The sequence below is a fragment of the Vombatus ursinus genome, unplaced genomic scaffold (assembly GCF_900497805.2).
Source record: "Vombatus ursinus unplaced genomic scaffold, bare-nosed wombat genome assembly UNPS02014785.1, whole genome shotgun sequence".
Taxonomy (NCBI): Eukaryota; Metazoa; Chordata; class Mammalia; order Diprotodontia; family Vombatidae; genus Vombatus; species Vombatus ursinus.
The window spans coordinates 9,929,374-9,943,895 of record NW_020954563.1 but is presented as its reverse complement, the minus strand read 5'-3'; the positions used below and the strand labels follow the sequence as shown (position 1 = coordinate 9,943,895).

The 14,522-nt window shown below is 38.1% G+C and overlaps 1 protein-coding gene across 2 annotated transcripts in view; it reads right to left on the bottom strand.

Moving 5' to 3' along the window:
- Positions 1 to 14,522, bottom strand: part of TRPC4AP (transient receptor potential cation channel subfamily C member 4 associated protein) — a 71,051-nt gene that overhangs the window by 8,550 nt on the left and 47,979 nt on the right. For both annotated transcript variants that reach the window (XM_027867142.1, XM_027867143.1), the window contains exons 9-15: positions 9,776 to 9,918; positions 7,213 to 7,344; positions 6,172 to 6,230; positions 3,419 to 3,520; positions 2,670 to 2,753; positions 1,856 to 1,946; positions 282 to 422 (exon numbers count right to left, since the gene is read on the bottom strand). In XM_027867142.1, coding sequence (XP_027722943.1) covers positions 282 to 422; positions 1,856 to 1,946; positions 2,670 to 2,753; positions 3,419 to 3,520; positions 6,172 to 6,230; positions 7,213 to 7,344; positions 9,776 to 9,918 — 752 coding nt within the window. The remainder of the gene's footprint in view (positions 1 to 281; positions 423 to 1,855; positions 1,947 to 2,669; positions 2,754 to 3,418; positions 3,521 to 6,171; positions 6,231 to 7,212; positions 7,345 to 9,775; positions 9,919 to 14,522) is intronic.

Genomic DNA, 14,522 nt, shown 5'->3' with positions numbered 1-14,522 from the left:
ATCATGAGCTCCTCGGGGGCAGGGACCATGTCTTCTATTTCTTTTGTCTCCTTTACAACTCCTCATTAGGGCTGAGCACATAGTAGGTATTCAATAAATACTTGTTAACTTACTAATTTTTCGTTGTTCTCTACTTTGGGACCTGAAGGTCACCTGTCCTGCAGACCACAAATAGAGCTGAGTACATGCCAAGAATTCTCAGATTTCAAAAAAGATATGTTCATGCTAACACAAATTTCTGAAGACAGACATAGCAACCACAAAAGTTTCTTGTATTTTACCTTCTCATCTGTGTTGATATATTTATTGAATCTTTTAAAAGCATCGATGTTGAATTTCATCAGTTCACCCAGGAGATCAAAGTAACTCTGAAGCACATCCCTGGATTTACACTCACTGTCCACGATGCAATATAGAATATGCTATTGTGGAAACAAAACAAAACAAAACAGGATTCCTGAGCAGCCCCAAAAGCTGTTCTCCTGGAGCAGAGACAAACTAACTAAACACTTGGAAATCCATGTTGCTATGAATGGTGAAGCACAGAGGTGGGACTTCTTCATGAAATAAAGATTTCAATCTAGTACTTCATAGAATCCTAGAGGTGATGAAAAGTTTAGAGGTCATCGAGTTCAAGTCACAGCCCAATGGATAAATCTCTAAAACATCACTGACAAGTAGTCATTTGGCATCTGTGTACTTCTGGTGACAAAGAGCTCTCTACCTCACAAAGGCGCCTGTTCCACTGCTGAACAGCTTTCATTGTCAGAAAACTCTTCCTTATATGAAGCAGAAGTCCAAATACTGAGTTGAACTTAGATCTGTAGAAATCTCCCCTCTGCCTGGATCCAAATCTTCAGTAGAAGCCACTTACTCCAAATGACCAAACCCCAGGACCTGACCTGTCTCTGAGCTGGGGCAGCATAAGTGATTGAGGTGGCGGAGCTGTCCCCTTAGTTACGCTCCAGGTGCTGTGACGATGACTGCTAAATTGCTCTGAGGTAACAAGGATACTCAGGGCTCTCTGCTGTAAATGGAGGAGCAGAATTGTCTTTAGAAATAAGATTTTTACATTTCTTTAGTACTGAAGCTGTTCAAGTTTTACTCTTAAAAACAGCTCCCCAAGATCATTGCCCAAATATCATAGATCTCTTTTGTAAGTGTACTTAAACTTGTTTTTCCCATATATAACTGGAAAAGGAAATGCACCCATCATTTGGTGAAACAGGAATAAAAGATAGCCAGAATGCTACTGGTACCTTCCTGGTACCAGGAAGGATTAAAAGAAGCAGCTGAATGTGCACAGGGTGTTGGATTCACACAAAGACATGGGCAAGAATCACACAAGACGAAAGGGTAAGGATGGGCCGTAAAGGAAAGAGAGCACCCATACTCAGGGGCATCACTAGTCCACTGAAGTATCAACCTGAATTAAAGGTGACACCTATTACAGTGTGGTAGAAAAAGTGACAAGCTGAGAGGCGGCAGACCCAAGTTCTAGTATAGGCAAATCACTTCTCTCTGAGCCTTGATTTCCTTTTCTGCAAAAAGGAGTTGAATTAAATGATCTTGAAGATTTTATGCTGCTATAATCTAAAAGTCAGGGGCTGAAGGCCACTCAGTAAATAGCAGACCATTTGGGAAGGCCTTGGAAGTATAGTTTTATACCCTCTTTCAGTTGTTATAGGGAAATAACATTATAAGAAATTCAATTAGCTCAGTAAAAATTTTCAAAACACACACACACACACACAACCCCCCCCCAAAAAAAACCAAAGAAACAAACAACAACCAAAAAACCCCACTCTGCTCTAAGAAAATTTTTTTTTTAATCCCTCATCCTTTGTGTACTTACCTCTAAAAGGCCCCTCTTCAGCAGGAACATCTGATCAGCATAGGAAGTGGCTCCTCGGAGGAAACTTTCAACAGCCCTTGCTTGCCAAAACCTGTGACCCAAACACAATCTGCTGTTCTCCCTCAATGAAGCTGCTGGCTTGTAGACAGCGGCCCCATTTTTCTAAACTCCAGAACCTAGCAATACATTTTTTCCTGCTATTCTGCAAGTACGCTCCTTAACTGTTTCAAACTTGGATGTCTTAAAAAGGGAGCTCAGTGTCGCAGGAAGAACACTGAATCTGGAGTAAGACGACCTGAGGCTTGAGGCTAAACTCTGCCTCTTACTAAAAGAGTGCCCTTCGGTAAGTCACTTCCTTTCCCTAAACCTCAGTCTACTTATTTGTTAAATGGGAATAATGATACTTGTACTACTTTCCTCATATGGACTTAAAGGCTCAAATTAAATAATGTGTTAACTATAATAATAACTAGTAGTAGTAGTAATAGGAGGAGGAGGAGGAGTAGTAGTAGGTTCATCCCAACTAACTGCTAGTGGGTTCCTCATGGACAGGGAACTCATTGGCTACTTCCGTGTTGTTCTTTATAGTCATAATTCCTAATATGCTATACTAATATATCAGGGATTTATTAATTCATGTGTGTGACTCAACTCAACACACAAGAGTGAAAAGCGAGAAGGTCACTATGTGAAGATAACCAAACCCCTGGAGTAACTCTGGGACGACTTCCTAACATCTCTGTAAACTAACAGACTAACATGACACGGCTGTGAGGTATCAATCACTCCTATAGGGCCACAGGCCCACACCTACCTGAAGGAGGACTCAGTTGGCTCTTTCTTCATGACCTGCAGCAACCGAGTTAACAAACCTCTTTTTCCATCACAGACCAAACTCCTAAAATCAAAAGACAAAAGTAAAAGTTGACACAGAACTGAGAGTCTGGAGAATAAAGAGGCCAAGACACGACTTGGCCAACAAAGAAAATTTGTACTGTCTAAAAGATTTACAGGGTTTTCAGTTTTAGCCCCAGAGTCGAGGACAGGCTTCCTGTGTTGGCAGTGACTGGTGAAGAGAGCGAGGGGAGTCTTTCCAGACCAGCTGGAAGCCACACAGCACAGCTGGCAGCTTCCCTTCCCCTCCAGGACCCGTCTCTCCGCAGGGGACTGTAGGGAACTCAGAATTTTAACAGCCAAGCACTTCCTTCACACATTTTGGACAAGTTTTACCTTTCAACTTATCTCCCCATCAATTCTTGGGCAGCTTTTCCTTCCCCAAACTACTGGCCAGTGTTCAGATGCTGGACATGTGCCTGAGGTTGCACTAGACCCAGGTATAGGAAGAATGGGTCTGGAACAAGGTGGAATGGAAGGCAGCCAAACTGGGCATACTCAGGAAGTCAACTTCTTCCTGTCTTTCAGTCTTTACTTCGAAACTGTTTGTGTCAATGCCATCATGTCAAGTGGAGAATATGACCTTTTTTCCTTACAAAGCTGCAACAGGGTGAATCAAGGTGAGATTGCAGCGAGTTCTGCTGAGGTTTTCCACTAGAAACGACTTACCTGTCTGTGTTGACAACTGCATCTACCTCAGGGATATTGGCCTTGAGGGAGATTGCACTGAGTTCATTCAGTTCTTGGCTATTTAACAGCAGATACTTGTTCCTGAAACAGATAGGATTTGAGGCAGGTAAGGGGGAAGAACTATGGTTTCCATACTGGCCAAAGGCTTTCATTTGGACCCTGCAGTCTGTGCAGCTGCCATGTTATCGGGGCTTATGAGACATTCTGTACCATAGACTGTATCACCTACTTCCCTGACAGCTCTTGCCCTCACCAATATCTCTCCATCCTGAACATCTAACAGTATTTATGGACTGTACTAAATTTTGTACTGAATTGTATTGTCCTTTCCTTATTTCATATGTACAAGTGACATATATGAAATATATTCACTTAGACAATAAGTTCCCTGAGGGCAGAGACCAAGTTTTCTCCCCCAAGAGCCTAGCATAGGGCCAGGCACATAGTATGCTCCTGGTGGATAGAGCTCCAGAAATGATTCAACACAAGAGATACTCCTGTGACTTCAGCTAGGCCCAAACCTTTGTGGGTGTTTGGGACAGCAGATGTGTGTGTGTGTGTGTGTGTGTATGTGTCTGTGTGTGTGTGTGTCTGTGTATTATTACGAGTTGTAGAATGGTACTAAAAGCCAGGGCTGCATTCCTGCCCCCAAGGAGTAGGAACATTTCTCCCTAGGTTGATTTGACTATAGCAGATCACTTCTGGCCTCCAGAAAACAAGTGGGGCCTTTTGCCAATAGATAAATGTTTTTAAGGATATAGACAAGCAGTCTTCAAAAGAAGAAATTCAAGCTAACAAAAACCATATGAAAGAATGATCAAAATCATTAATAAAAGAGAAATGGAAATTAAAACTACGAGGTTTCAACTTACATCCATCAGATGACAGAAGACAAAAATGACAGAAATGGAACCAGGTCTGTGTGGGAACACAGTCACACTAAAGCACTGTTGGTAAAGCTTTGAACTGGCTCAATTCTTTTTTTCTTTTTTTCTTTTTTGGCGAGGCAATTGGGGTTAAGTGACTTGCCCAAAGTCACACAGCTAGTAAATGTTATGTATCTGAGGCCGGATTTGACCTCAGTTCCTCCAGACTCCAGGGCCAGTGCTCTATCCACCGCTCCACCTAGCTGCCCCAACTGGCTCAATTCTTCCAGAAAATAATTTGAAACTGTACAAGCAAAGTCACTAAATCCTTTGACCCAGTGACATCACTACTAGGCATATACCTCAAGAAGGTCAAGGAGAATGGGAAAGGTCCTATATATACAAAAATATTTATATTAGTACTTTCTATAGTGACAAAGACTTGGAAAGAAAGTGATTAGGGAGGGGCTAAAAAATTATGGCATATGAATGCAATAAAGTATTACTATAAGAATGACAAATATGATGAATTCTAAGAAACTTGGAAAGACTTGTATAAACTGATGCAGAGCAAAGTAAGCAGAACCAGGAAAATTATTTACATGATTACCACAACAAAGTAAAGGAAAGCAACACTGAAAGAATTCAGAACTATGACCAATGTGATGACTAACTGTGACTTCAAAGGACTTACGGCAAAGCATGCTTCCTGCCTCTTGGGAGACAGGTGAGCAATGACACATATATTTTCAGACACGGCCAACGTGTTAGTTTGTTTTACTTAACTGTACTTATTTGCTACTAGGAAGTTGTTTCATGTTGGGGAGTAGGTAGGGAGAGAAGGCAGAAAGTTATTAGGAATTGAGTGATGCAAAGAATATCAACAGAAAAAATTTTTTAAATCGTGCATAGGAATAACTTCCTTCCTTCTTATTGACTTGACTTCTTCCTTCTCCCACACAAAATTCTGTTCTTGTTTTTGTCTTTTTTCATGGTTACCATAAAGTTCACAGCAAGTTGTATACTATGGTCCTAACGTGATAGGTCATTTGACAGTGAGGGCAAGACTCACAATGCAGGAATTAAAAGGCCTTCCCCAGCTCCCTGAAGTGAAGCCATTCCAAATTTGCTCTATTAAGTCAGTCAGTCAACAATCATTTATTAAGCCCTCACTATGTGCTGAGCACCATGCTAAGTGCTGAGGATACAAAGAAAGACAAAAGAGAATCTTTGCTCTCAAGGAGAGGACAATGTAACATAACCATTTGACATTTAACCACCTAGTGGTTACTACAGTTTTCTGTTTCATGTGTCTCTCTAATGAAATTGCAATCTCTTTAGCACAAGGAAGATTCTTAGTAAATTCTGTTGAATTAAATTAAATAGAATATAGAAGGACCCTGCCAGGACTCAGTCTATAACATTCAGAGTATCCAACTTAATTCAGGTCTCAACACTGTTCGTCAGAACACACAGCCTGGTGTAATGTGGCTGGAGAGAGAGCCAGCTTTAGTCAGCAAGACCAGGATTCAAATACTGCCTCTGACATACTCTGGTTCAGTGACCCTGGGCAATCCTCTCAGCCTCTCAGTGAGTGTTCCTGGCAGCTTAGCAGGAACTAGAAACTTCAGAACTGCTCATTTGCATTCATAGAGGGATTTCCCTCAGCAGGAATTCTCTACATCAATAAAATCATGATATTAAAAAAGTACTTAGAAAGAGGAATGGATGTTTGGTAGAATCATATCAGTAGGGTATACTCTGACTGCCTAGCTATTCTGAACTAGGGCTAATGACTTGGAGAAAAAAATGCCTTAAAGAAACAGCCAACATAAAACTCTTTCCCAAAATGAGGATCATACTTACTCATGGTGATCACTAAAACTCTGGAGAAGTCTCAAAAACTGTATCTTTAAGGTGATGTCCTAAGAAAAAGAAAGCAAAATGTCTTCAAAACAGATTATAGAATCTACTAAAACAAGAATTAAGCATCTATGAAAGCAAATAATACAGATAGGCAAATCAATTCCATTCTTGAGGTCTGTTACATCATTTGCAAAATGAAGGAAGACATTCATTAATAAGAAAAGTGCAAGTTAGAATTTCTCTAAGGTTCCACCTCATATTCAGAATGGCAAAAATGACAAAAGACAAAAATAAAAAATGCTGAAGGAATTAAGAGAAGACAGGCAAATACAAATGACACCAGAAAATTCACTATGCTCTATATTCCTCTTTGATCCAGTGACACCAGCACTAGGAATGGCCCCTAAGAAGGCCAGAGACTTAACGGAAAGGTCCCATAAATACAAAAAATATTTACAGTAGCACCTTTTGTGGTAGCAAAAAGCCTGGAAACAAAGTGAGTGCCCATCTCTTAGAGATGGGCTGAACAAACGGATATAGGAATGCAATGGAATAGTATTGCACTGTACAAAATGACAAACCTGAAGAACTAAAGTGAACTTTGGAGGCCTTGTGTGAACTGAGGCAGAATAAAGTAAGCTGAAGCAAGAGAATGGGCACAATAATGTAAAGGAAAACAATGAGAGATAACAGAACTATGATCAATGCAGTCATCAACCCTGATTCTAGAGGACTGATGGTGAGGCATGCCTCCCATCTCTTGTCAGGGATGTGTTTAGATTACAGAAACATAAGGAAGACAGACATGGCTAATAAGTTGGCTTGTTTTGCTTAATCATACTTCTTTGTTATGAGGGAAGAGGGAATGGGGGAGGGGGGGCATCATTGGGAAACGACACTTATTATCGATAAAACAAATGAATAAAAGGAAGGTTGCGTATTTTGCTCCTATACTCAAGGTCACATGTCCTGCCTTAGTAGGCAGTTGCCTCTGCTTATGAACCAAACTCCTGAAAGAGAACAATTCACAGAAGAACTCACTGGACTACAATCACAATTCTGGTTATGTCCATGCAGAACAAGGGTAGATGTTGAATGCTTCCTCCATATCAACTTGTCAAACAGATTATTAAGTCCAGGGATCAGTTTGAATTCTGCTATCATTTTATGAACCTAGATGGGGCAAAAAGCAGAGGAATATTAACACCAAAATACCATCAACTCAGTCAATGATACATGGCATAGAAATTAAGTGATATGGGATGTCTTCAGAGATTAAAAACAGTAGATCTAGGGGACAGGGTCACAAAATGGGGGCCTAAATTTGCAAAATTCCGGGCTACCAAACAAGATACTGGAAGTCTTCTCGGGCCACTGTTCTCAGAAATCTTCTTACTATAAACTCTGAGGAATCATAACCTCTTGTGAACCACCCAAAGGCTAAAGAGCTGTTCCCTGGGTGGCAGCCACGTTTATAGCAGACCAACCAAATTCATGCCAGATATACTAACACACACGAATAGTTTATAACCTTAATACAAAGCCTGTGGTTAACCTGGGGAATAGGCAGTAGAGAAAAGAAGGTCCTTCTGACTTCCTTCACCAAAGATGTCTCCTACTGCACCACAGGTGCTTCAGGGGGAGGGGTAAAGTCAAAAAGGACTCCTACAGGAGCCTCCCCTAAGCTGTTCTCCTTGGATGTCTCCTACTGGGTCCAACATCAGCATCCACCTCTTGGTAGAGGGTTTGAAAGCTGGAAGCCCTAAAATATGAGTGCTGAAGGGGGTCACAAAATTTAAGAACATAGACACTTGTCTTCCAGCTAGTTAAGACAAGTGATTGTAGAGCAGGTACACTCTAATTTTATAGTCAAAATTCTTGGACAAGACTGTGAAAACCACAGAATTCCTTGCCTTCAGCATCTGGAATTACTCCCTCACTTTGGATGAGTTTGTGTATTTCTCCTCGTTTCTTCTGTTAGCCTATCCAGGGCTGGCACAAGGGTAAAATGCCCAGTCTGTGTTCTAGGGAAGACAATAATTTTATAATCTGCATACACAAAGCAAGCATCTGATGTACACTGTATATACAGAATTAACAAAATAGGGTAAGATATACAAAAAGGAGTATTTAGTTGGTTCCAAAGCAGGAACACTAAAGTGGGTAAAAACGGCCAAGCTTGGATTTACCCTTTCTACTATACCCACTTTTGAACGTAACATGCCCTGGAAAAAAAAAACCTGAAAAAAAAACCAAAATATAATCTGGATGACTTAAGGGGCTATGGCTATATCATATTGTGTGTTTCAAACGGTGGAGGTAAGTGTGGGTATATGAAATGTTTGGCTATTGGTTTGTGGGGTCTAGGCTCCAAAAGGATGTTTTAGATAAATGCAAAGTGAATTACCTTAAGTAAATAATTTCCATTTCATAGATGCTTAAAAGCTGGGACCCCTTTCTGGAATAGAGAACTAGTAAAAGGCTCCTTCTAGCAGCTTGTGTCTAAGCTATTCTGTAAGCAAGAACATCTAAACACATGGGGACCTTATGAACTGATATTCCCTGGATACTAGTTAACTACTGTCAAACCCTGTGAATGTCTCTGCCCAACTATGGCCCTTGAAGATTCATGTACCATTAACGGGGTCCTGCTGCTATATCACTAATTTAGTTATATGACCTCAGCCAAGTCACTTCCTCTCTATGGGCCTCAAAATTCTTTTATTTAAAATAAGAGGTTTGGGAGGGGAAGCAGGGAAGTGGGACAGAGAAAATGCATATCTGAATATGATATAAAATTTAATTTAAAAAATAAAATAAAATAAGAGGATTGGACTAATTGATCTCCAAGATCCCTTCCAGTTCTGACATTCTAAGTGGGTTTCTATAAGTTATCTCTACTTTAACAATGTTAAGAATAAGACTTTTCTTGTTGAAAATGGAGAAATTTTCCTCTCCAAGACTAGACTTGGCTATTATCCTTTCTTTCCACACCTCCCTCTATTTAGCAAAGTTCTCCTTTGGTCATTGTGGAATATATCCATGGATCTTTGGATCTCAGAAAATGGTTACTCCTCATCAATTTAAAAAAATAAATCAACCACCAGAGACTATCACAGCTCCCTTTCTTCCAGAGGGAGCTGCTAAACATATCCATCTCTTCTACATAGGGTCCTGCACAGGATATTAGACATAGGGTTACTCTAGGGACCTTAATGACTCTGAGCACAGCTGAAAGCTACTCTGAATTCTGCCCAGTTTTTCCAAGTATAATATAGCTTTCTACTCCCTTTTCCATCTTCTGATCTTCCCCATCCCTTAGAGGCTCTCAAAGACAGACCCATTGGGAATTTCTATATATCTTTGCCCCCACTACAGAGGCAGCAGAGGCACAGTTGGCACAGTGGTTTCAAAAGGGCCCAAGCTTTTCCATCCCCTTGGTTTTTCATTTTATCAGGGACCCATAGTGTCTAAGTACTAAGCCAACATCTTCTGTAGCACTCCCCGCAGGCCCATGCGGCACACCATTTCTGAACAAACACCATGGTCTCTTAGCTTTCTGTGTCAAAAAGTGGTTGAGCCTCTGCTGTAGGAAGGCATTCACCTGATTCCGCTGTCGGCCCATCAGCAGCACACATAGGACATAGAGCACCTCCAGTTTGTACATGATCTCGTGCATGATTTTCATTGACTGGGGCAGCTGGGTCCTTGAGGAAGTGTTTGCCACACCACTCTCATCTGAAGATTCTAAAGGAGGCAACATAATAAGCTCGGAAACCCATTTTAAAAGGGATTTATAAAGACCAAATCCTTTCAAGTCACATTTGCTTTGTATAGACTTCAGAGTAATAGATTTCCAAGCTTGGGTGTCTGGGCCAGCAGAGCTAAGACAGACTTATAAAAACACCAGAATGTTCACCAAATCCCCAGAAGCAAACTTGGAAATTCAGAATAAACAGAATTTGCCACTCCTTCTTAGATCACTTAGATTCACTAAGTTGTTTTTGAGCACAAAAATTTTCTGGCAGTGCTCCTAAACCCTCTTGGAAGGGACACGGCCAGATGTTTAAATTACTTTTCTAAACACCAGGCAGCTCTCACACCTGGACACCAAACAGCCTTCTTGGGAACCAGGTCTCAGGCTGGAATACTAGTTAGTCCAGGGTACCCTGTGAAGCCCAGGAAAAATCAAGGAGGAGAAGGGTAAAACAAGTATGAAAAGCAGAATAATATTGGGAGGGGGGAAGACCATCTCAGAAGACCTCAGTTTAAATCCTAATTCTGACAAAATACAACATCCATTTCTGTCAAAAACTAGAAAACAGAAATAAATAGACCTTTTCCTTTAAATGATAAACAGAACAATGAGTCCCCAAAGTCATAGTCTTTAAGCTTTAAGAACTAAGATGTGTGTGTGTGCGTGCGTGTGTGTGTGTCTGTGTCTGTGTGTATCTCAAGATTTACTACATAACAGAGATAAACTAGAATCCTAAATCAGGGTTGAAACAAAGGCATCCACTGTCACTACTTCTATTTGACATAATGCTAGAAATGCATGCTATAGCAACAAGACAAGAAAAAGAAACTGAGGGAATAAGTACAGATAAAGAAAAAGCAAAATTATTACTTTTATGCAATGATATGATAGTATACTTAAAGAACCCTAAGACTCAAAAATTAATTGAAATAATGAATAACTTCAGCAAACTTTCAAGACATAAAATAAATCCACGCAAATCATCAGCATTTCTATACAATACCAACAATACCTGGAAAGAAGAGATATAAAGTAAAATACCATTTAAAATTATTACAGAATGCAATAAAATACTTAGGCATCTAACAACCAAGATACACTTAAGAACTATATAAATACAACTACAAACCACTGTTTATAAAAATAAAGACAAACCTAAATTAACTGGAAAAACATTAATTGCTTGTGGGTAAGATAAGTCTACTGGGCAGCTAGGTGGTGCAGTGGAAAGAGTGCTAGGCCCGAAGTCAAGAAGACTCATCTTCCTGAGTTCAAATCTGGCCTCAGACACTTACTAGCCATGTGACCCCAAACAAGTCACTTAACATTGTTTGCCTTAGTTTCTCATCTGTAAAATGAGCTGGAAAAGGAAATAGCAAACCACTCTAGTATATTTTGCCAAGATAAACCCCAAACGGGGTCATGAAAGGTCAGATACAACTAAAATAACTGAACAACACAGATAAGTCAACAAAATAAAAATGATTAATACCACCTAAATTAATTGACTTATTCAACGTCATGCCAATCAAACTACCAAAGGATTATGTTATAGAAACAGAATAATAATGAAATTCATATGGAGGAAAAAAGGCCAAGAAATCTCAAGGGAAATAATCACAAGAAGTAGGAACAAAGGGAGCCTTGCAGTGCCAAATTTCAAACTATAAAGTATTAATTTTCAAAACAACTTAGGACTGGTTAAAAAATAGAGAAATTAATCAGTGGAACAGATTAGTTACACATCAGAGAGAAGCAAAAGTATCTAGTACTCAAGTATTCGATAAACACAAAGACTCCAGCTATTAGGACAAGGGCACCTAAAAAACTGCTGGAAAAATTGGACTACAGTATGGAAGAAATTAGATTTAGACCAATATTTCATACCTTATACCAATATAAGCTCTAAATGTATACGTAACCTAGATATAAAAGGTTACATCCTAAGCAAATTAGAGAAACATGGAAGAAAATTACTATCTCTTATCTATGGAGAGCAGAAAAGTTTGTGACCAAATAAGGGATATAGAGAATCACAGAAAATAAAACAGATAATTTTGATTACATAAAATTTAAAAGGTTTTGCACAAATCCGATAAAGTTAGTATTACAAGAAAATTAACTGGGAAAAAAATCTTTGCAGCAAGTTTCCCTGATAAAGGTCTCACTTCCAAGATATGCAAGGAATTGACTCATATTTATAAGATAAGTGCCATTCCCCAATTGATAAATGGTCTAAGGATATAAACAGGCAATTCTCAAGGGAAGAAACTTTGGCTATTTAAAATGATATGAAAAAAAATCTTCTAAATCACTATTAATTAGAGAAACTAAAATTAAAGCAAATTTGAGATTCTATATCACAGTTATCATATTGGCAAAGATGAGGAAACAGAAAAATGATAAATGTTGGAAAGGCTTTGGGAACATAAACACATTGATGTAATGCAGGTTAATCTGAAAATGGCTACAACCATTATGGAAAACAATTTGGAATTACACACAGAAAGTTACTAAACAGTACCTGCCCTTTACAGTGATACTACTGTTAGACTTACAGCCAAGAGAGATCAAAGAAAAAGGATAAGGTCCTATAATGTACAAAAATTCTTCTTTTTGTGAGGCAAAAAAAAAAGGAAACTAAAAGTGTGATAACTGTTATTTATATATTGTTTGATGTTAGAGTTATAATGACAGGACTCCAGTATGGAGTCACTTGGGCTAAGTGGTCCTACTGTCCATAAAGCATAAAAGCAAAGACAGAAAAGTTTGTACTTTTCCACTTTTCTGACCTTTGTTAACTCTGTGTCAAGTAGTTAATGCTCACAGTTTCTGTTTCATCTTCATCATTTTCTTTCACAGTTATTAATAGTTTCTATGATTTGTTTTTTGATCCACTCACTGTTTAAGATTTCATTAAGTCTTCATTTGGAACTGTATCTTTTATTTTTTTGGTCCCTAAATCAATTGCTATTTTTATTACACTATGGTCTGAAAAGGCTGTATTAACTATTCCTGCCTTTTTACATTTATTTGCAATATCTCTGTGTCCTAGTATATGGTCAATTTTTGTTAAACGATTCATATGGTGGTGAGAAATATGCATATTCTTTTGCAGTCCCATTGAAGAGACACCATAAGTCTTTTAACTCTAGTTTTCATCAGTGATTTGTTCATTTCCATATTTTCCTTTTGTTTATCTTTGTTAGACTTATTAAAAACAGAATACTGATGTCTCCTGTCACTATGATGTTAGAATCAACGTTATCTTGTAGCTCAGATGTTTCCTTTATGAATTTGAATTATAAGGCATTTAGAATGTCTATGTTTATTATTACTGACATTGGTTTGCTGTCTAAGGTTTCTTTCAGCATGATACAGTTTCCTTGCATATCTCTTTTTATGTTTTGAATGTTCGTTTTTGCTTTGTCAGAGGGCACAATGTAATTCCAACTTTTTTCAATTCATTTGATACATAGTAATTTTTCCAACCTCTCAGTTTTATTTTGTGTATATCTTTGTTTTTTAAATGTGTCTTTTGTAAGCAACAGATCATAGGGTTTTGTTTCCTTATCCAATGTCACTCTTGTTTTATTGCACTGTTTAATCCATTTACATTTACAGTTATGAAAGTTAGGTTTAACAAAGATTATACATGGTGACCGAGTGGGATTTATACCAGGAATGCAGGGATGGTTTAACATAAGGAAGACTATTAGCACAACTAATTATACCAATAACAAAAGTAACAAAAATCATATGATTTTGTCAGTAGATGTAGAAAAGGCTTTGACAAATATAATACTCATTCCTATTAAAAATACTCAAAAGCATAAGTATAAATGGATTTTTCCTTAAAATGATTAAGAAACATCTACCCAAAACTATCAGGAAGCATTATTTGTAATGGGGATAAGCTAGAAGCCTTCCCAGCAAGGTCAGGAGTGAAACAAGGATGCCCATTATCACCAATATCATTCAATATTGTATTAGAAATGCTAGCCATAGCAATAAGAGAAAAAAAAGAAACTGAAGAAGTCAGACTGGGCAATAATAATGAATAATAACAAACAAAACAATCTAATACAATATAAACATAATAAATATATAATTATTATAAATACAATATATTTAAAATAATAAATACAATAAACAAATATAAACAAAATATAAACAACAAAAATAATAAGTAAATAATAAAACTATCTCTTTGCAGATGATATGATGATATACTTGGAAAATCCTAGAGATTCAACTAAAAAGTTAGTTAAAATAATAATTTTAGCAAAGTAGCAAGATATAAAATAAACCCACATAAATCATCAGCATTTCTATATATCACCAACAAAACCCTGTAAGAAGAGATAATAAGAGATTCCTCATTTAAAACAACTGTAGACTGTATAAAATACCTGGGATTATAACTGCCAAGACAAACCCAGGAATTATATGAACATAATTATAAGATGTTTTTTATACTAGTGAGACTTAAATAAATGGAGAAATAACTGTTCATGGGTAGGCAGAGCCAATATAACAAAAATGACAATTCTACCTAATCTATTTATTCAATGTCATCCCAATTAAACTACCA